This window comes from Cavia porcellus, unplaced genomic scaffold, assembly GCF_034190915.1.
Source record: "Cavia porcellus strain 051 isolate PalLab524CR breed Dunkin Hartley unplaced genomic scaffold, mCavPor4.1 scaffold_6, whole genome shotgun sequence".
In the NCBI taxonomy this organism is placed as follows: Eukaryota; Metazoa; Chordata; class Mammalia; order Rodentia; family Caviidae; genus Cavia; species Cavia porcellus.
Window position 1 is genome coordinate 24,445,130 of NW_026947489.1, and position 22,959 is coordinate 24,468,088.

A 22,959-nucleotide genomic window follows, 5' to 3' on the forward strand; every position below is an offset into this window, starting at 1 on the left:
CTGTCTTTTTACTTTATCCCCATGCCTGCTCCTCCACCTAATTCCCATGTCAGATAGCAGTATCTCTATCCTTAACTTGGCTCCGTCCCCAAACCTTGTGAGTCAAATGTGGCTCTAACTTTCACCTCACCTCCCCATGTCCAGGTGATCACAAATCCTAGTTATTCTCTCACTGAAATATTGTACACCCAAAGTATAAGAACTTTTCTCATGTCTTCTTCTGCCTCCCCAGGCTGAGCAGCCACCATTGCTCACCTGGTTATCATAACAGATTCTGTTCAGTGTCCTTGCTTCTGCTGTGGGTTCTCTGTAGGTAGTGTCTTCTCTAGCTGCAACTAGGAGTCCTGTGAACGTGTCAGGGCACAAGCTCTCAATCACAAGGCTTTCTGTAGGTTTTTGCTCACAAGACTTAATGTGACTTAAATTTTTCCTTCTGTTGTTTCTCGGTGTTTTTAATTTTTTTATGTTTGAGTTCTTGTGTACAGATTATTTTTGATATGGGTTGATTTTTTAAAATTAACCAGTGGTTTTATGCCTTAGGCATAGTTTTAAAAAATGCCTATATGATGATAAGAAATTGTGTTAAGCTTTATATATTTAGAGAATTGACATTTGTATCGTTTTAGTACTAAAACTTAATTTTTTCATTCCATGAGATATAGAAATTAAACATAGAGCTTTTTGCATGTCAGATAAGCACTCCACTGCTAAGCTACAACTTTGATCCCTAAATCTTTATGTATAAGAATTTTTGTTACTACTGTATCATAATACAATATTTTTGTTTATTTTTAAATTGAATTTTGTGAGGGACTGGAAGAGCTATTGCGTGTTACACGTTTTAACATACTGGCTGCTGACTCTTGACCTTTGGTAACATCCTTGAATTCTTTCTCTACTGGACCTAGGTGCGAGGTTGACCCTATTCCATAGCATCAGCTCCACTATGAGAGCCCCTCCCACCCGACCCTACCCCTACCCCACCCTTGCCCCACCCTAGCCCTGTCAGTTCTGCTTCTCTTTTGTCATTTTTGCTAACTCTGGTTCATGCTGTCCTGTTCTACTGTTCTTCCCAGTCTTTCTAAGTGAAATTTTGGCCATAGTTATGAAAAATTATGTATAGATGATTTTATGTTCTAAACATCTTGATTACTTTCTAGAAATTTTAAATTTTTAATAACTGGGAGAAAATGTGACATTTTTGCTTCCTGTTTGTTTAGCTTTTATGAAATGTGGAAGTGAAGATACTGCTCCAGTTATTATCTTTGTTTCCAAAATGTTTGCAGTTGATGCTAAGGCCTTGCCTCAGAATAAGCCAAGGTAAGGAACGAGGAGGTTGGGCTGGGCTAAGGAAATGGCCTGTGTTTATGGGGGGAAGAGTGGGCTTGTGGGTGGGAGCCAGAGATACTACCTGTCCTTATCTCAGCATCTGACACCAGTCTGGCTCTGAGGGTAATGTGCAGGGTGTACAGGTATAAATTCGTTGTGATGCTCGTAGGAAGAGAGCTGTTGACATCAGCTGTGGGGCACAGACATGAGCTGATACAAATCTGAAGGGTGGTGGGAGTAGCATAACAACAGTTCCCTTTATTGAGTATGTCAGGCGAGATATACTCAAAGGCTACCTTGTCCCAACTAGTTCTGTCTGCGTCAGTGGAGACTGAATGTGTGGTCATCTCTGCTTATATATGATGTGTATGTGGAGGTGGATTATTTCTCAAATCCCAAGAATCCACCCATTCTGTGTCATCTGTTTTTCCTATGTGACCCTCCCATCCTCTCCTGCCTCCCTTTGAGCGCTTAGGTCCTGATTCTCTCTGATAGGATTTACTACAGCAAACTGAGCTGCATCTCCTGACCGGTACTTTGTTCTACCAATCCATTTGTCATCCTCCCTTCAGAGTGATCTTTGTAAGGCACAGCTCTGGAGATTCAGGTCTCTTGATTAAAAACCCAAAGTGAAGGGCTGGGGATTTAGCTCAGCGGCATAAGCACCTGCCTTGGAAGCAGGCAGTCGTGAGTTCAATCCCCGGTACCGATAAAAACGAAAAAAAAAAAAAAAAAAAAAACCAAAGTGATTCTTGCTGTCTTGAGCAGCTTTGTCTAAGATGTGAAGTGTGCTGTTAGTGATGATTCCAGCGGTATTCAGAGAAACATTTTAGTTTAATTAGTTTTTATTTTAAATTATATTCCTATGTGCTGTTTCTTTATATCAAGTGATAGAGCTTTTCTTCTTATACAATGAGATTTTAAGCTTTGTGAAGTAAATGTCTGTTTAAATACAATGTTAAAAGTAAATAATATGCAGAGGTAGCAGAAATTATAAAGATACATGTGAGTGTGATTAAAATTTTGAGGTTTGCAACCTATGAAATAAACTTGACCCATTCATGACCTAATCTCAGACGATATTTCAGTTAGGTTTTTATTTTTATTTTGTTTCTCTGCTATTCTGTACTATTACCTCTGTTCTTATGGTAACATTCTGCTTATCCTTCAAGAGAGAGGTTGCATATTAATTTTTAGTAGCACCCTCATGGTTTGGATATAGGAGGGAGGCTATAGTATTTTTATCCTGAGGATAACTGAAGGAATAGATGAAAAAACGAGTGAATGTCTGAATGGGAAACTGAGAAGATTAGTGAATAAGTTGCTGAATTAGTGAATTAAATGCATATTTGAAGGAATGAATGTCTAATGTATATGTTGGCTCTTCCTAGCTAATATTTCACTGGTGTACATTGCCGGAATTTTTTGATATCCCGAGAGATGAGATTTTTTGGCCACTAGAACTGTTCCAAGGATACTCATAGAAACCTAATGAATATTAGAGAATTGGGAAACATACTTTGAAATATGTGCATTTACATCCAAAATACTTTCTGCACCAGCCTTCATTTTCATGAAAAATAACAGTAGTGTTATGTTTCTGCTATTAATTACATTTTCTATAAATGTATATCTTAAAAATTTATGATATTTTCAATAATTTAGTATATTTTTGGTGGCACAGTTCTACAAGGTGGTTTTACTGATTTTATTTTTGTGTCCTACTTAACCAACATCAGTTTTAAAAAATATTTTATGTAACAGCGTATTATTTTCAATTATGAGTAGGTAGGAACATCATCATAACCCTGCTATTGTATATCTTGTACTTGATTTTTTTTTCTTAAGTTTCCATACTTTTAAAATTTGTGGAATATACATTGGATGATGTGGTAGTATTTTCTTTCTGCTATATAAGATACACCAAGTGAGAGGCAACTGGGTATTTCCTTTAACATAGATTCAGGAGTGATACATGCTGAGGAAAAATGTAAAGCAAGAAATGGGATGATGGGGTACCCACAAAACCTCAAAGACTTGCCTTGATTTAGTGCAAGGCTATCCTTGCCTTGCTGCTCAACTATGCCCACTGCCGTGGCTGAAGCACCTCTGGGTCTGTGGGCTGTACCATGCATGCCCGGTCCTCTGAGCCATGGCCATTGCTGTTTTAAATTTGAAATTAACTTTATTTGTACATTTTAGATATATATAATAATATGCATCAGATGGAATCTATACCTATACGTGATATATCCTGATTCTTTTTCCCCTTCCTACAATCCCATTTCCCCTTTCTTTACAAAAGCTTTGTTTGCATTTTTCCTTCTGTTTTCTTTTTTACCTTTTCCTTTCCTTTTCCTCTGCCTCCTCCCTTGTTTCCCTTCCCATTTGAACATTCAAATGGAATCTCTAGTCCTAGTTTTTTGAGGAATGTCTGCACTAATTTCCATAGTGATTACACCAGTCTACACTCCCAGCAATGAAAAGGTTCCTTTTTTCCCCACAGCCCCACCAGCACTTGTCATTATTGGTTGATTTTTTGATAATAGCCATTCTTTGTGCAGTGAGATGGACTTTCAGCATTTAATTTGCATTTCTAGACTAGTAATGGTGAACATTTTCTATATATTTGTTTGCCATTTCTGTTTATTTTTCTGAGAAAACATCTGTGCATTTCATTTGCCCATTTTTGGATTTGGTCTTTAAATGTAGGTGGTATGATATTTTTGAGTTCTTTATGTAGTTTAGATATTAGTCCTTTGAGGAGTAGCTGACAAAAATTTTTGCCCACCTGTGAGTTGCTCTGTTGGTGATTTCTTTTGCTGTGCAAAAATTTTTAATGAGATGAGATCCCACTCATTGATTGTGCTATTTCCTGTGTGATTGGGGTTCTGTTCATAAAGTGTTTGCCTACATCTATAGCTTCAAGAGTTCCACCCATTCTTGCTTCCAGCAGGTTTAGTATTTCTGTTTTCATATTTAGATCTTTGATCTGTTTCTATTTTAGTTCAGTGCATAGTGAAAGACATGGATCTAGTTTTAATCTTTTGCATTTGGAAAGCTAGTTTTTCCAGCACCATTTATTTAAGAGACTATTTATTCAATTTTTGGCCTCTTTGTCAAAGATGAGATGGCTGAGTGTGTTTGGAGTTTTTCTGCAACTTTTATTCTATTCTTTTGCTCTTTGGATCTGATTTTTGTTAGTATTATTCTGGAGTTTTTTTGTTTGTCTTTGTTTTTGTTTTTGTCTTTTCCAGACAGAGTTTTACTATATAGTTCAGGCTGGCCTTGCACTCACTTTGTAGCCCAGGCTGGTCTTCAGCTTATAGTGATCTTCATACTTCAGCCTCCTTGTGCTGGGATTACAGGCCTGTGCCACCACACCCAGCTACATGCTGTTTTTAATCAGGGAAGTTTTGTAGGGGATTTTATGTAGGGGATTGTGATGTCCCCTGCATTGCCTTGGTTGCCCAGAATTGCTTTTTACTATTCTGGGTCACTGCTGGTTCTAAATAAATGCTGGATTAATTTTGCTAATTCTGTGAGATATGCTAATGGTATTTTGATTGATATTGCATTAAATCTATGTAACTATTTTGGGAGTATGGTCATTTTCATTATGTTGGTTCTTCCTACCCAGTACCCAATATAGAGATCTTTTCCTTCCTTTGTGAGATTGATTCTTAAGTATTTCTTCTTTTTTTTTTTTTTGGTACTAGGAATCGAACTCAGGACCTTGCACTTGGCCAGATAGGTGCTGTTGAACCATATTGTGGCCCTTGTATTTCATTTTTTTGACACTACTATGGAAGGTGTTGTTTCCTTAAATTCTCAGTAAGTTTGTTATTTGTGTATAGGAATGCTGTTGATTTTTGAGTGTTGATTTTGTATCCAGCTATGTGACTGGATTTGTTGTTAAATCTAGATGTCTTTTGGTGGAGTGTTGGCAATCTTCTATGTAGAGTATTACGTCATCTGCAAATAATGATAATTTAACTTCTTCCTTTCCTGTCTTTGTCCCCTTTATTTCTTTCTCTTGTCTAACTGCTGTGGCTAATGTTTCTAGAACTATATTGAATAGGGGTGGTAATAGTGGACATCCTTTTCTTGTTCTGATTTTAGAGTGAAAACTTTCAGTTTTTGTCCATTTAATATATGTGCTGATGGTTTGTTATAGATGGCTTTTATCAGATAAAGAACATCTGTTAGAATTTTCTGTAGGACTTTTATCAGGAGTGGGTGTTGGACTTTGTCAAATGCTTTTTCTGCATGTGTTGTAGTGATCATGTGATTTTTATTTTTGACTGTCAATATGGTATACTACACTTATTGATTTGCATATGTTGAACCATCCCTGCCTCCCTGGGATGTAAACTTTTTCATGATTTGCTGCATTCTGTTTACCAGTAGCTTACTGGGAATTTTTGTCTATGTTCATTAAGGAGATTGGCCTGTAGTTCTCTTTTTTGGTTGGATCCTTCTCTGGTTTTGGTATCAGGGTAATACTTGCTTCCAGGAATGACTTGGAGTTTTGCTTCCCTTTCAATTTCATTAAAGACCTTGAGGATTGATGGCATTAGGTCTTCTCTTAGTTTCTCGTAGAATTTAGAATCTTATAGTGAATCCATCAGGATGTGGACTTTTTGTGTTGTTGTTGTTAGTAAGGTTTTAATTAGAGCTTCAGTTTCATTAACTGATATTTCAGTTTCATTAACTGATATTTTATTTTATTTTTGTATCTTCTTGATTCAGCTTTGGTGATTCATTTGTATCTAGGGATCTGTCCAGTTCTTCTGTTTTCCATTGTATTAGATAAAGATCCATGTAGTAGGTATTGAAAATCTTGGATTTCTACAGGCTTCATTGTGATTTCACGCTTTTCATTTCTAATTCCATGAATTAAACAAAGTTTGGTTTTTTTTTTTTTTTACATGATTGGCTGTGGCTTTGTCAGTTTTAATTAATTTTCCAAAGAATGAACTCTTCAATTTATACATTCTTTGTATTGTTAATCTCCATTACATTAATATTTTCTCTGACCTTTATAATTTCCTCCCTCATACGATCTTTGGGCTTGACCTGTTCTTTCTGTTCTAGAAGCATGAGGTTCAGTATTAGATTATTTGAGCTCACTCTGTTTTTCTGATATGGGCATTCACCACTATAAATTTCTCTCATGGGACTGCTTGCATTGCGTCCCATAAGTTGTGGTTTGTTGTATTGACATTATTGTTTAATTGTAGAAACTGTCTAATTTCTTCTTTAATTTAATCTGCGAACCATGGGTTGCTCTGGAGGGTTTTATTTAATTTCTATGTGTTTGTGAGGTTTTTGTGGTTTCTTTTGCCAATGATTTTCAGTTTCGTTGCATTATGGTCTTAGAATAATTTCATTTCCTTTGTGTTTACTGAAGCATGTTCTATGAGCTAGTAAGTGGTTTACTTTGGAGAAAATCCTGTGTGCAGCTAAATTGTGTATTCTCTTATTGGGTAGAACATTGTAGACCTCTACTAAGTCCAATTGTTCAAAAATTTGGTTAGTCCTTATATTTCTTTGTTGATTTTATTTTGTCTATAGATCTGTCTGTTTATACCAGTGAGGTATGGATGTCCTCCATTACAGCTGGGTTAGTACTTACTTGATTTTTCTTGTCTGTTAACATTTGTTGTAAGGGGATTTAGCTCAGCAGCATAAGCACCTGCCTGGCAAGTACAAGATTGTGAGGTCAATTCCCAGTACCCCCCCAAAAATTGTTTTATATATATAGATAGATAGATAGATAGATAGATAGATAATAGTTGGGTGTGCTAATATTTGGTGCATATATGTTGCACATATGATACCTTTTCTTCTTAGATTGTTCCCTTAAGAAGGATGTAACGACCTTCTTTGTCTCTCTTGATGACTCTTGGCTTAAAATTCACTTTGCAAATAGAATAGCTGCTACCCATGCTTTATTCCAGATTCCTGTTGGATGGAGTATTGTTTTCCATCCTTTGACTTTTAAATCCATGAATTTCATTTTGAGTTCAGATATGTTCCTTGCATGCTGGATCAAAGTAAGATCCATGTTGTTGCATATTGTTTCTTGATCAGTTCTGCCAGTATGTTTGTTTTGAGGTGAATTAAGACAATGTGCAGTGATGGATTTTAACTGATATGTATTGACTTGTACTTGTCATGTTGTTTTCCTGGTTTTGGTTCCTTTCTTTACTCTCTGTTTAATAACTTGTATTGGCCAGTGTATTCATTCTTTTGGCATTCATATAGTTATATATTGTTTCTTTGTAGAATATTCATGAAAACACTTTAGAGTGTTGGTTTGGTGGTCATGAATTTCTTCAGATGTTCTTTGTCATGAAAGTATATTTCTCCATCAATTTTGAAAGATAGTTTTGCAGGATATATCAATTTGGGTTGGAGGTTGTTGTCTTTTAGGGTTTGAAATACTTCTCTCCAAGATTTCCTGGAGTTTTCAGGTTTGTGGTCAGAAGTATGCTGTAATTATTATGGACTTTGCTTTATACGTGATTTGCTTCGTTTCTCTAACACTTTTCAATATTTTGTTCTTGTATTGAATTTCTGGAATCCTGACTATTACATGTCTTGTGGTAAATTTTTTTGATCTTGGCTAATTGGAATTTTTCTTAACTTTTTTTCTCATTGCTGAGGCAAAATACCCAACACAAAATTAAGGAAGCAAAGGTTTATTTAGCTCAGATTGTGGAGGTTTCATTCCATAATCAACTAGCTCCAAGAAAGAGTGGCATGGCACAGGAGCAAGAAATCAAGGTAGGAGAAGACAGCAAAAGCAGGGAGAGGAAAGGGGTGGGGGACAAGCCTCTTTTCCTCCCTTATATTGTAAGCAGGTGACAGAATATATACCCATACCATCTGGGTGCCCTCTACTTGCACTGGCTCAGGATATTTACAAAGTGAGGACCCTGGCCTTGTTGAGTCACTTAGTTATGCTTCTAAACTTCTCAAGTCAACACAGTGTATCAACCATTACAGAGTTCTGTGTGTCTTACATCTATATGTCAAATCTTTTTCCATACTTGGAAATTTCCACCATTATTTAAGTAAACAGGTTTTTTATGTCATTAGTGCAGTCTTCTGATTTTTCATTGACTCTGATCAATGTTGTTCTTTTTCTTCATAACATCTACGAACTGTTGATTTTTTTGTGTTCCCTTGCTACTTTTAAGAAATCTTTCATTTTATGATCACTAACCACAGCCCTGTTTTCCACATCTGGTATTCCATTCTCACATTGGTTAATTCTGGTGCATATACTTTTAGTAGAATTTTTAATGTCTAGAGTATCTAATTGAATCTGTTTCATGGATTCTATTTCTTTCCTATGTTGGGCATTCATAGTTCCCATCATTTTCCTAAGCTCTTTTTAAAAAATCTGTGTCTTCTCTAGATTCACTAATCATGGCCTTCATTCTGATCATCATCTCTGAAATTATCTGAGAAATTGTTTTTCTGATGTTTTTCTAAAGACTCATACATTTGGTTTGTTACTTCTGCTGTTACCACTTCAGAGAGTCCAGGTGGTTAAATGTATCCTTGGCTCCTTTACCTACTGCCCTGAACTCAGCTGTGCCTTATGGTAAAACTTAGATCCTCCAGATGGAGCTAAACTACAGCTGCCCTGTGTCCTGCATTCATTTGGCCCCTTTCCAAAATGGTACCCACCAATTGCTCTCTCCTGGGGGACGTCTCAACCCAAATAACTCACCAGACACTGCAGTCTGCAGCGTCCACTGCTTAGATCCCCTGATGCGTTTCTCAGTGCAGGCCTCTGGGGTCATCATAGTCACCATGTGTCTGCAGGTTTGAGCCACCCTCCTGACCTCGAGCAAGGGCTCAGGGAGAAGAAAGCACTGTTTGCCCTCCCGCTTCTGCATTGAGGTCCCTCTCTTCACTGTCCCTGTGGCGTCTGAGTTTTGCTTCATATTCTTGCTGGCTCCCGGGGACCCACTTTCCTCCTCTTCCTCTTCCTCACATTGCTGTATTATAACTTCTGGACACCAAGTCTTGGGGATGGTGTTTCTCTGCTGTTTACCACTCTACTGTCTTCCTAAAAGTCCCCTGAAGCATTTTTTGAGGAAAAGGTTTTGTTCTGTAGTTTGACCTGGCCTTGAACTCACTGTGTACCTGTTGTAGTTATTAAGCTCTGTCTTCGTCATTTAATTACTTGCTTACTTACTGTTATTTTGGTTATTGCACATTTATAAATGAAGTGCTCTTTACGTTTCTAGGTAAATTTTGGGCTCAACTTATCCATCTGCCTGTGGCCACACAGACATGCACCACTAGGGCTTTGATAGGAATTGCAAGGAAGTAGAACTCTCTTGGGAGAAAATTGACATTATTATGCCACTGAGAATGTCAGTGTATGGGTGAGATATATTTCTCATTTATTTAGTTCTTTATATCAATAATATGTTATCATTTCTACTGCTAGTATTCTTAACACATCTTTATTAGGAGTATTCTTAGCTGTTAGATGGTTTTAATATAAGTAAAATGTTTTTGTAAACTTTTGTTTTCTATTAAACTTTCTGATATTTATTGATTTCTGTACATTGATCTTATAGTCACTTATTTTCTTAATTCAATTCTAATATTTCATTCATATTCTTTGATGTTTCTATACAGCTTTAAATGATAACATTCTTATTACCTCAGCTAGAGCCTCCCACACATGATTTAGAAGAGGTGATGATACAGGCATTCTTACTTTCTTTCCAGTTGTTCAGAGAAAGCATTTAATACTGTGTTTCTCTGCAGATGCTTCATTTTTCAGAAATGTCAAATTCTCAGCTGAAAAACAGCAGCAAATAAGGAATGCATCTCTGTTTTGAAATCTGAGCCCTGCAGTTCCCATGTTTGGTTAATCAATCTGGTTTCCCCCCTAAAGTCAGTCAGCTGTCATAGTTGTTTTTGGTGAGAGTCATTGGTCAGAAACCACCTGACCAGCCACTGCTGGAAACAGAGCTTACCCTTTTGAAGCAACACCCTGCTAACTCTTCACTTGAGTTGCTAAATAGGATTTGGGTCTCTGGGATGACAACATTGGCTTGATATGGGTGCGTGGAAGTGTCTTTTCTGTACTATTTTCATCCCTGGACATTCTGTGCAAGAATCATTTGAATAATATGAAAAAATACAAATGTTAACTTTGTTGTTGTTTTTTTGTATTGCAAATTGAACACAAGACCTGTACACTGACTGATAACCCTCAGCCCTTTCTGTTTTATATTTTGAGACAGAATCTCACTAAGTTTAAGTTATCCAGGCTGGGCTTGAAACTTGCCATCCTTCTACCTCAGCCTCCCAGAGCACTAATGTGTGTGCCCCCACGCAGCTAATATTAATAGCTTAGGAAGAGCTTGACACAAAAGCTCATGTCAGATCTCATTCTTCCATCTTACAAGTAATAATAAGAACAGTAATGATCAACGTACTTTATTAAGTTGTGATAATAGTCTCGTCACACCATTGGTTATGCCAGAACAATTCTGCAATGGAAAAATAATGTAGTGTTATGTAGTATCTCATTTTGACTTGTAGGGAAATTAAGGACCTTTAGAAAAAAACAGTATGCTCCAGGTCACAATGAATGTTTAAATTAAGTAATCTTATTTCAGTAAAAGACAAGAGCACAGCCCATGACATAAGAACCCCCAGTAGGCCTTACCTATAAAAAGTGTGTTGCATCTCTCAGTAGCTCCACTGTGGAGAGCAGACCTTACACGTGGACCTAAGGAAGACAAACAAATCACACTTAGACTGTAGCACTTTTTATGATTTTAATTTTTTTAATTGATAAATGAGAACATGCTACGACTGCTTCTGCCAGTTGCCGTCCAATCGAAAGGCTGGCTCATAAAAACATTATGGCATGCCCTCATCCACCCATGAATCAGGATGGCCAAGAAACATAAGTGCTGTTAATTGATTCAAGACATTGAGGCAACCACAGCAGTGTTAACTAAAGACACTGAAGAGGACTTCCAGAACTACTTCAGAAAGTGCCAAGAATAGTGGTTAGGTGTGTTTAAAATGAGAGATGTCTTTCTTACTCTTCTTGTTGCTGAGATATGCCCATGCCCAGAGTTAGAGGAAGAACGGTTTACTTGGCTCGCAGTTCACAGAGGTTGCAGTTCATAGTTGGCTGACTCCAAGGCAGGGTGGCAGGGCAGAGGGGCATCACAGAGGATGCAGACAGAAGGTAGCAAGCAATAAGCAAGGGATTGTGTCCAGGCTACCTACCGTATTCAGGGTAGATAGCATGTACACCCAAGGCGGGGCACCTGTCATCATACCCAGAACTCTGCCATACCAGTCAGTCGACTGATTTAGTAATCATATACTCTTAGTCTAGCATTTCACACCCTAGGCCCAGCCACTGAAAAACCCCTCCTACAACCTCACAAGGCTTTTTGGGGACATCACAAAGCATAACAGGAAATACTCTGAGGAAAGTTAATGACAATGTGTCTTTTCCTGTAATAACTAGAAAATTGACATTCACTGTATTTTTTGATTATTCCCTATGTTTGAATCCAGGCCTGTCAAACTTTAAAGCCTAACGTGTTTGACATCAGTATGTGGAACGTGCCCTCAGTCATCCTGTGTGGCTCTTCAGTGTCCATCCTTAAGTCTAGGCAGCCATCCAGCCTGTCTGCCCATTTTAGATAGAATCTAGGGCTTTGCTTTTGCTATTCTAAACCGCAATTACACTTCAGAAATTTTTGTTGAAATAAATTGTCAGATTCTTACTTGGTGATTAGTAACATTTGTTTGGTGTTTTCCAGGTGTTCCCTCCCCCCACAATTCCTGAATCTGTGTTGCTTTTGCTTTTTTCTTGGGAAAAGTAACCATCAGTATTTTCAAACTGATGCCACTTTTCTTACTGATCACCTGCTCTCTATAATGCATTGCCTGCTAGGATAGGTACCCTTGACTGCACCCAGGCCATCTTCAAGCCTTTTCTAGGACTTCTCCTGCCCGTTGGCCAGTAGCCAAACTGTGAACATCATGGAATCCTGAAGGTGGATGATTGTGTGTTCCTACCTCCTTTCCTTTTGCTTCCCAGCCTAACATTTGCATATCCAGTTGGCATGCTCACCTGTGGCCTCCTTCATCTCTAGTTTAGTAATCACTCATCTCTTTAGGAGGTAACCTCCACAATAGTTATGTTGTAGTAAAAAATAACCCAAAGCTGGTTCCTAACCAGTAGAGGCCCATTTTAGCAAATAAATTCCTTTTTGTTCTCAACAAATACTGGGTGAACAGCAAGTACTTTATATAAACCCTTGCCGATCTCTCTTCTGTCTGCTTTGTCTCCCTCTGCAGTCACTCTAGTCCCCACACCAGTCCTTGGAACATAGGTATTGGCTAGATGGGAGGGTAAACACAGCAATACAGTAAGTATCTATGCATTCGAAGCCAATAACTATAAAATGGTGATTTACTATTGTGCATATCATGAACTTAGGCAGGTGAGGATTGCATGAATGAGATGAAAAATTCGCTTCTTCTGTAATAAGCTAAAGTGAAGTTACATTTACTTAGGATAATGATTTCGTTATCTTTTAATTCCTTCTAGATGGAAGGCATAGCTTGGTGATAATGAGCATAGACAGATCTGCATTAATAGCTGGGTGGTGTTGGGCCAAGTCACTTATATTTGTAAACAGAGATGTACCATGTATTTCATTTAGCTGTTGTGATAAATACATTATGGGTCATCTAGGAGCCCATTGAAAGAGCCTTTTTTTCTTGAGAAGCTGACAGGTGTCTCATATAATCCCCACTCCCTACTAATATAGTGAACTCTGCATGTATATTTTAATTCATACTTTTCAGATCTGTTAATCAGTTTCTAGCCAAAGTTTACAAATAAAGTTACCAGTGATTGTTGGAAGTGGGCAGGCACCCATGTAGGTGATGCTCAGGGAAAGGAGGAAGTGGATTTGTTAGCTGCTGTGCTAGAGGACAAGATAGTGATCCAGTGGGAGCTGCGAGTCTCCTGTGTTTGACATTTAGAACTTGTAAAAAGAAGATCTTGTCTCTGGCTGTGGTATTTGGTTCATCTGGTGCCAGTGGGTTTTTTGTTGTTGTTTTATTTTGTTGTGGTACTGGGGACTGAACTCAAGGCCTTTGCACCAAGCTACATCCCTAGGCATTTTTCATTCTGAAGCAGTATCTTGTTGAGTTTCCTAGGCTTTGCTTGAACTTATGATCCTCCTGCCTCAGCCTCCTAGAGTGCTGGGGCACCGTGCCAGTGGTTCTAATACCTGAGGATGGTGGCACCCTGACCCAATCTCAAGGATTAGTCTACCCTGTGTCTATGACCTGTGTGGGTTAGGTCTCACAGAACTCAGCCTTCCATTTGGAGGGCAGGTAGGTCATAAGAAGGCTAGGGTTGGCCCTCGTGGCACTTAGTCTGGCTGGCAGGCATCTGGAGAGGGTAGCAGTGAGCAGTCAGTGATGTAAGTGTCACCTTCTATGTTAGCCCACATGAAATAAAAAGGGGAAGCAGTCTCAGAGTACTTGGCATGGTAGACTTTGAGAATCAGTAACTATTGAGATGGGTGAACAGTGCTCATGAGAATGCCAACTGGAGTGACTTCCAGTCCTCAGGGAGGGGAAGATGTGGGGTGGCGAGGTGAGACCATGAATCTGTGTGATCAGCATAGCCGAGTGAAACAGGACAGCACGGCTGCTACAGAGGGTTCATGTAGGTGGCACATGTAGTACAGTTTCAGGGCCTGGATCATAAAGTGGGACCAGGATGAGCTTGAGTGCCTGGATGCTCAGCCCCAGGGTTCAGTGCTAGAGGTGCCCAGCTGCTGCACAGGTATTGGACTTGCTTTTGGATAGGGACTGACCATGCAGGTGGAGTCATTGAGGATGTTACATGGGAAGGAACTGAGTCTGGGGGTTTAGTCCACTTGCCTGGCTTCCACCTGCCAAGCCCACACCCCCAAAACAGAATGCCCATTCTTATTCAATTCAGAGGTTCTCTTTATAAAGATACTTTCAGTGTTGTCTTTCCTACAGCCTGACAGGCATGAGAGTAACCCTTTAGGAAAAATCACTAATTATCAACAGCCATCTTTCCAGACAACTCCCAGCAAACAAACACACAGCTACATGTTACTTTTTCTGTTTTGATATCTCTCGGACCCAACACAATAGCTAATAATTTGAATTGAACCTTTTAGTCCCACTGAATTGCTAGCACTTAGTCTAAACTTGACCCTTTGCTCATGAATTCTGATTCTCCAAGAAGACATTGTTTTGTACTTGCAAAGACAACCTTGATTTCTTCTTGAGACATACTGCATGTTTCTTTGTGGTGTACTTTGAGCCATTGTATTTATTACTCATCTACTTCTTGTCTTTGCCTCTCCCTGGGGAAAGGGGTCCCTGAGAAAGGTTCCATGTTGTTATGCTTGGCTCTACTCAACTAATTGGGCTCTTGCAGCTGGTTCAAAAGTGCCAGATAGGTCAGGCACAGTACCGTCAGAGGGAGCCTGATGAGCCTCCTCTGTTGCTGCAGCAGGGCAGGACTCACAGAAGCCTCTGTCCCACAGGGAGTTAGGACTGTTCCTCATCTTATTCAGCCATATTACTGCTTGCTGTTTCCCTCCTTGTATGAACCAAGTGATGTTCAGTGCTATCAGATGGTAACATATTTGTGATACCCTCTAGGCCTCTCACTCAAGATGAGATTGCTCAGAGACGAGAGCGTGCGCGGCAGAGGCATGCAGACAAGCTGGCAGCCGCACAGGGGCAGGGCCCTGTGGAGCCCACCTGCCATGGAGGCATCCTTAAAACAAGTCCACAAGAAGAGCCACAAGGTATTGCCTTTCTGAGTAGGCTTAACTGCCCAGTGCTGGATAGTTTTTGCTTAAATTTGGACACTCATCCTTTTGCTCTTAAGCTTTTTGCTTTACTTGTAGTTTTTATCAATATTATTTTCATTCCTGATGTTGTCTCCTTGAAACTGGATCAGACATAAATGTTCCCCGTTCTCCATGTTTCCAGGCAATTCTGGGTCAGAGAGCAGCTTCAGCCCTTACTGTCCTTTTGTTTCTGGCAGGTGATGAACAGCAGGAGAGTATGGCCCTTAACTCTGCACCCCAGGAGGAAGACAGCCAAGAGTCCTTCATTGCATTTGCTCGTGTGTTCAGTGGTGTAGCTCGAAGAGGAAGGAAAATTTTTGTCTTGGGGCCCAAGTACAGTCCTGTTGAATTTTTACAACGGGTAAGAAAAATAAAATATTGGTATATTGCTTCAAGGCTCTGATATCTTTTCACATTGGTTGTAATTGGCAATGACCTTATTGGTGAGTAGTAGAAAGGCACAGTTGAGTGAATCTCTGTATCTCGTTTTGTGCTGCTTTGGTAACATTTGGGTATGTGTTTCACTTAGTAGCATTTAGGAAACCACACCAGGATGATAAGCAACTTTATTGGCCTTATTTCTTAATAAGCCTTTTCTCTGCAAGGCAAGAATCACTTCATGGATGGAGGAAAGAACTGATGAGACTGATGTTTTGCTGGAGCTATGGTAGCAGCAGAACCTCAAGACAGGCACAGATCCAAAATTGAGTGGCTCAGGCCAAAGGTGCGGGAACCCAGCAGTTGACAGGCACATCCCAGAACTCTTTATCAGGAGGACCCATGAGCAGGTGGAGAGATGGCATCTACAACTGACTGAGCCAGAGAGCAACAGAGAGTTCACAGGCTAGTAGCAGTTTTGGACATAAGCAAGATACATATGTTGTAATTAAAAAATGAAGGTTACAGGGTGACAGTGATGCCACCAGTCCACGTAGCCTTTCTGAATCTGCAGGAAGCAACTTGTCTGTGGGTCACATGCAACAGTGGGAGAAGAAAGCATCTGCTTCTTCCTGCACAGGTGAGGCAGGAAAGCTGCAGAGCAGCTGCTCGAAGGGACAGGTGCTGTGGGTGAAAGTCCTTGCCACAGAAACTTACCCCTTCCATTTTTAACGTTGCATCTTTGGAGAGTGCAGTGACGTGTGGTGGTTAAGCAGTCCTTGCTAGACTGAGTACAGGACTTAGTGTGTGTAAATTACACTTATGGGAGGCTGCATATGCTATAATGACACATATAAAACACCAGTTGCGGTTATCCTGACATCTTGGCCTGGACATAATTGACAGTTTGTTGTTTATTAGTGAGAGTCGAGTGTCTGTCTGCCTGTCTTCCCCCCCCACCCTCCCTTTTTTTTCCTTCTCCCTTCCCTCCCTCTGTTTGCCTGTGCATTGTCTGTCCCGCTTTCTGCCTTCTCTGTCTGAACTGTGAAGTGCAGATAGAGTGGCCATTACCGCTTCCACGAACCCTCCCAAGTGACCTCCTCTACATGATGTCTCTGACTCTGATGGGGCTGCATGTCAGAATCAACTGCTGCTGAAACAATAATAAAGCATATCGATAGCACAAATCCCCCGTTCTTTGTAGTTAGAGCCCTATGAAAACTATTTCTGTCTTTTGTGGGGTTTTTGGTATAGAGAATTGAACTCGGGACCTTGCTCTTGCCAGTCACGTGAAATGTCACTAAGCTATATCCCTGGCCCCACCTACTTTTTTAAATCAAGTGAAATGTTTCTGAATGGCTGCAGAAGTAAGTTCGACCTAGAACTTGCTGCTTATCCTTGGCTATTGTTTCATATTATTGAGTCCCATGCACTTTGGTCAGCTGAAATATACATTGTATCATCTCACAATCTCTGTGAGTCAGGAGTCCAGGCACCTCACAGCCTGGTCTCCTCACCCTCTCACAAAGCTGCCATTGGAATGTTGGCTGCCTGTGCCCTAGTCTAGAGGACGGAAGAGCATAGGTTACTTCTCACTGTTGCCTTTCCTTGCCTCCTAGAGGCTGCCCACAGCAGATGTTTCTGTGAATTTCCCAGCTTGGAGGCTTGCTGGATCAAGCCTTGGAGACTTTAGGATGAATCTGCTTGCAAGACAGAGTCTTGTACAAAGTTCTGTCATTGTGGAGTGACATCTTTTGCCTTTGCTGCATTCCACAGTGTGGAGGCAAGTCTCATAGATCCTACTGACACTCTTACATGGACAGCAAGGGTTGGGGAGGGCGCTTGTGTTCTCTCTGTGACTTTTGTCTTACTTGTTTGGCTTTTCTCTGTAGTTTTATAACCTATCTATATTCATTTCTAGAGAATATAGTTATATTTACTTGCTTTTGAACATTGTATAAATGGAATTTTAAGATCGTTATTCTGCATCTTGCTTGTTTTTACTTAACATTATGAAATTAATCCAAATTAATGCCTTCTATAGCTGATTCATTGTTCACCACTGCGTTTTATGCTGTTGTACAACCATTTTGTGTGTTTATTTTTCTGCCATTGCCTATTTGGGCTGCTTTCATTTTTGTTGCTCAAGTGCTACCGTGAATGGGTTTGCACACAGCTTATTGGGCACACTTGCCAGGAATTCTAGGGACTATACCTAGAGTGGAGTTGCCTGGATGGTCTTCAGTCTAACCCGGTAACCTCAGAGTTGTTCTTACTTAGAGCTCCACATCTTCCATGTCCTCACCTAAAATTTGGTATTGTTAGGCTTTTAATTTTTGTCAGTTCAATGAGCTAGATGCAGTGTGTTTTTGTAGTTAATTTATATCTTATTACTCTGTAGTGTTTACTGATCAATCTTATTTTCTACTCAGCTATCTCTTTGGGTCATTTTCTTGTTTTTCTTCTGAGCTACTTAAAAAAAATACTGTTTTTTAAATGCCCTTGGTATATTCTAAATACTTGTTCCTTGTCAGTTTTAAGTTTTGCAAATTCCTTTTCCAATTTGAGTCTGTCTTAATGTTCTATTTGCTATTTTTTGATGGATGTAAAAATTAATGTAGTTGAATTCATCCATTTCTTCCTTTATAGATTTTGGTTTGTTTTTTGTAATTTTAAGAAAATTAGAACTATATTGAAATCACAAAACATTCTCTGATGCTTCCTCTTGAAGTTTAATGTTTTGCCTTTCATATTGAAATATTTAATGCAGTATTGTGTGGCTTGAATTTGTTTTTTTCCTTTTGTTTTTAAAACAAATAACCAGTTGTTTCAACATTATTGACCTACACATCTTTATCCAATAATCTGCTTTGTTAAATTTGTCATAAATCCGATTTCACATGTACATGGGTTGGCTTTGTTTCTGGACTGTTAGGTTTTCGCATCTTTTTTCCTTGTCTGTCACTGCCTAGTCCGTGCTGTCTTCATTTCTAAATGTTTTACTGTCTGAAAGGCCAAATGCCTTAACTTTTTTCTGTGTTTTGTTTATTCCTGACCGGTGCCTCTTCTATGTGAAATTTACAGTGAACTTAAAACCCTGTTAAGATTTTGATGGAAATATTTTAAATCATGACCTCTATTTGGTATGAATCAAAATTTTTCATTACAGCATTTTGGATCTCTGAATGTGTAGGCTTGTACTTTTATGTAGGTCATTTTTAATCAAATTTTTAATCTGAATTTTAAAGTTTTGTTTTGTAAAGTGTTCAGTCACTTTTTTTAGGTTTATTCCTAACTTGCGTGGTTTTTTTTTTTTTTTTTTTTTTTGCTGTTTAAAAAATACATTTTCTCTTTCTTGCTTATCTGTAAAAGTATTCTCAAGATTTGTATCTTGATCTTGCCTCTTTGTTGTCTTGCTATGATACTAATAACTTACCTATAGCTTTTTTTTAAATGTATGATCGAATTATCTGGGTAATCTTATTGCTTTCTATCCAGTCTTTATTTACCTATAGCTTATTTTTAAATGTATGATCGTATTATCTGGGTAATCTTATTGCTTTCTATCCAGTCTTCATATTTTAAATTTTTTCCAACCTATCTTCAGATCCTCTGTGTACAGTTGTGATTGTATCAGAACATGTACATTTAGGTATAGCATTTACTGGAAAGACCATCATTTTTATGAATTTTCCAAGTCTTACCTAAATGCAGAAGACCCTCTTTCCACTAAGTATTTATCAACTTAATTGCCTGTACTACTTTTTGTCAGTCACTCTCTACTAGTGATATTCATTATCTTTGTGACTGTTGTATCTGAGACTTATTTTTCATCTTAGCACTAGTACAGCACTTTGGACCAATGGATACCAAAGACATGTCAATTGATTGTTTCAAGTACTTTCTGGTTACTTGGATTTATGTGAAGGATGTATTTCTGAAGACTTCACATAACTCCAACTTTGAATCCTGTAAGACAGTATCTCCTTCCAAATAAGCACGATGTAGGAGAAGCTTGTATATCTATTGTATGTGTAGCATAGTTTTGCTGTATGTGTACCATGTCTTCATGCCAGTATTCCTAAGATTTTGCAACCTGCTCTCTTATAGATTACATGTCATATCATAGCAATTGTTTGGATTTTTTTTCATGGCATATCTGTTGATTGTTTTCAGATGTTACATGTAGTTGTATCAACTCTTGTTAAATGCTTGGAAAAATTATCATATGATTAAAATTCTAACAGCAACAGTGAATGTTAAAACAACAGCATAGCAATGACCATAACTGATGCATGACATGGTTCATATCACTGCTGTCAAGGGCCTGTGGAGAGCAGCAAAAATGGTATTGTGAGTCACAGCAGCGTTTATAGTTTTTAGCCTTCGAACTGTGTAAGTGGAAATCTGGACAATTTTTCATAGTTTAGGGATTTTAATGTTTCAAATTTTATTAATGAGACATCTTATCATACTATTCCATATCCATGTGTTCTAGGTTTACATGACAGATGACTCCACCACACTTTACTGAGAATAAAAACAATTTTACAGGGATCTATTCATGTTTTCTCATGCCTCCTAACTTGTCCTTCATGGTTTTTCTCTGTCCAGGTACCATCAGGATTCTCAACTTCCCCTGACGACCTCCCCACTGTACCCCACATGGCATGCTGTACTTTGGAAAACCTGTATCTGCTGATGGGAAGAGAATTGGAAGAGTTGGAGGAGGTGCCTCCAGGAAATGTGCTAGGTAGGTACACTCTGTGTCACATAGAGATGACCTGGCATGTTGCTGGAAATTCGATGGTGAAATTTTTGAAAGAAATAACTGATTTGTTTTCTAGTTTGGCATTTTTTTCTGGTGTCTTTAATTTAGTATATTTGAGCATGTGAGTGAGTTGGTTGCTATTAATTGTGGTAGCTTTATTTCAAACGTGTATGTTGCTTAAGTAATTTGTGAATGCTCTGTCCTAAGCTAGGGTTCCATTTATTTTGGAACAACAAGAAGAATACTTACTCATGTAAAACCAGTTTACATGGCTAAAGTAATCTACAGATTTAATTGTACGTTTTTAGAAACTATTCTGATGTGAGGTCTGTTTACACTCACTGCTGTTTTTTCCAGTGCTTTTTGTGCTCTCTGAATTGCTTCACTAACAATCGTTTGGTTGTCAGCTGTCAAATTTTTTCCATATATTGCCTGCTTGGGCTCTGCTCGTTATGTGTAGAAATTTTACTGTCTGAGATGCCTCCTGCATGCTTGAGACTTCACTTGGGTTCTTGTAGGAGCCAGGGCCCAGTGTGAGATGCTGATCCCTTTGTGCTCTTAGATTCCAAACCCTCAGCTGCAGAGCTATTAAGTGATTATGTGGACTAAGACGTTAGGTTTTAGAGGAAAAGGCTTGGATTTTGATCCAGAATAACTCCTGGTTTGTCTGGATTTTGTGGATGTTGCTTCAAGAAATTTGCCAGAATATTTCATCTCTCCCCTTCAAAGTTAGTTTTTATTATATATATATGGGGGGGGGTACTGGGATCGAACTCACAACCTCGCACTTGCCAGGCAGGTGCTTATGCTACTGAGCTCAATCCCTGACTATTCTATATTTTTGAACTCCTTTAAAACAGGTTTATGTGAGATTAATAGAATCCTAGCTTTTTTTCAATGTTATCTATTCTTTTCCATCCCTTTGGAAAATGCCACTGAGCTGTACCAGTTGATAGAACCAGATGCTGCCACATGCAGCTTTAGCAGAAACAATGTCAGAGGAAGAATGGAGTGCATTCTGCTCCTGTTTCGCAGCTGCCCATGGAGTTACAGTACTGCTGAGACAGTGCAGTCCCTTGTTTCTTAGTGGGATATGACATGGAAAATAACATCTGCACAATTGAAAGCAAAGATATTCTGTCAAGTGGATACTTTTGTGACATCTCCTCCATGTTTGTGTTCTGTCCCCAGTAAAGGTTGAGCGCGTGGTGTACATTAATTTCTGGTTTTCTTTTTTCTATTGCTGGATTTCTAAACATTGTCCAGGACTGAAGTCATGTATTCTATGAGAATGGAACCCATTTCTCTTTTTTCTTTTCTGGCACAGGGAGATTATTGCAAGCTAATATTGTTTCCTTTCTTCTTGGAGAAAATAGATACATACCGCACTCTTTCATTTATCTTTCAAAAATTAGGAGGTGATAATAGGAGCTGGGGTGAAAGTAAAGGTACCTGAATATCTATTTGTCACATTTACCCATCGGAGAACAAGCCGATGGGTACACTTCTTTGAGACAAAATGAGTTGAGGAAAATAAGCCTCACTTATTTTCTATAAGAACTAGAATTGTATTTACCTGTGGATAACCAAAAGATGAATGCATCATTTTAAAGCTCACTCATTAGGGCCCAGGAGAGACCAGCCAGGGCTGTTTTAGTGGCTCCCCCATGTCACCAGGGAGCCAGGCTCTTTTTCTCCTGCTCTGCAGACATTAGCATAAAGGTTTTATGCCCATGGCAAGGACCATGGTGGCTCCTGTTCTCCAAAACTCTTTATAGGAAGAAGACACAAGGGTCAAGTCCTGCTAAGAGAATTAGTGTTTTACTTGGGGAAAAAATGTCCTTTTGGTGATGTCTGTATATATTTTTATTTTTATAGTGTAGTCATACGGCTTTAGCTGCAAGAGAGGCCCAAGACTGACTGCTTTACCCTTACGGCCTCTGCAGTTAAGGCAGGCTGTCTTGTGGTACAAGTGGTTTTCAAATTACCAGTCCACACAGTCAGTCACAGCCACTCTAACTTGGTCTCTTGCTGGTGCCTGGAGCCCTTCTGTTGCAGTACTGTTTCTTTTCATTGAGAAGATGGTCCCTAAAGGACTGTTAAATGTGAGGGTTTAGAAACCATCTTGCCATTCTAATTTGCCTTTTGAATTGAGACACATATTAATCATTTTCTTTCTGTTAATTCAAACCTAATTTGGCCTCCTGCATGACTAGAAAGAATGAGTGTACCAAAAGTAATTCGAATCATAGTTTTGCCATTATCTCGTTATGGGCCCAAGCTGGCAGTATAGCCTCGAGCGTCACTTGCATTTATTTCCTCAGTGACTTGCACAAGGGTTATTATGGCTGCTGACCTTTCTTATGGTGGAACCAGAGTATCACTTGTAATTTTTTTCCTAAGAAGGTTAGTGTTTTAGTCACTTTTTACTCGTCGCTGAGACAAAATACCTGAAGCCCAAATTGGGAAAGGAAAGGTTTATTTCTTACAGTTTTTGGAGGTTTCAGTCCACACTCAGTTGGCTCCCAGGCAGGCAGGCATGGCTGGGCC

At 39.0% G+C, this 22,959-nt stretch overlaps 1 protein-coding gene across 3 annotated transcripts in view; it reads left to right on the top strand.

The window, feature by feature from the left end:
* The window catches only part of Efl1 (elongation factor like GTPase 1), a 132,280-nt gene that overhangs the window by 43,959 nt on the left and 65,362 nt on the right, over positions 1 to 22,959 (top strand). For all 3 annotated transcript variants that reach the window (XM_003475740.4, XM_063250114.1, XM_013158834.3), the window contains exons 12-15: positions 1,221 to 1,320; positions 15,067 to 15,215; positions 15,458 to 15,621; positions 20,253 to 20,391. In XM_003475740.4, the coding sequence (XP_003475788.1) occupies positions 1,221 to 1,320; positions 15,067 to 15,215; positions 15,458 to 15,621; positions 20,253 to 20,391 (552 nt within the window). The remainder of the gene's footprint in view (positions 1 to 1,220; positions 1,321 to 15,066; positions 15,216 to 15,457; positions 15,622 to 20,252; positions 20,392 to 22,959) is intronic.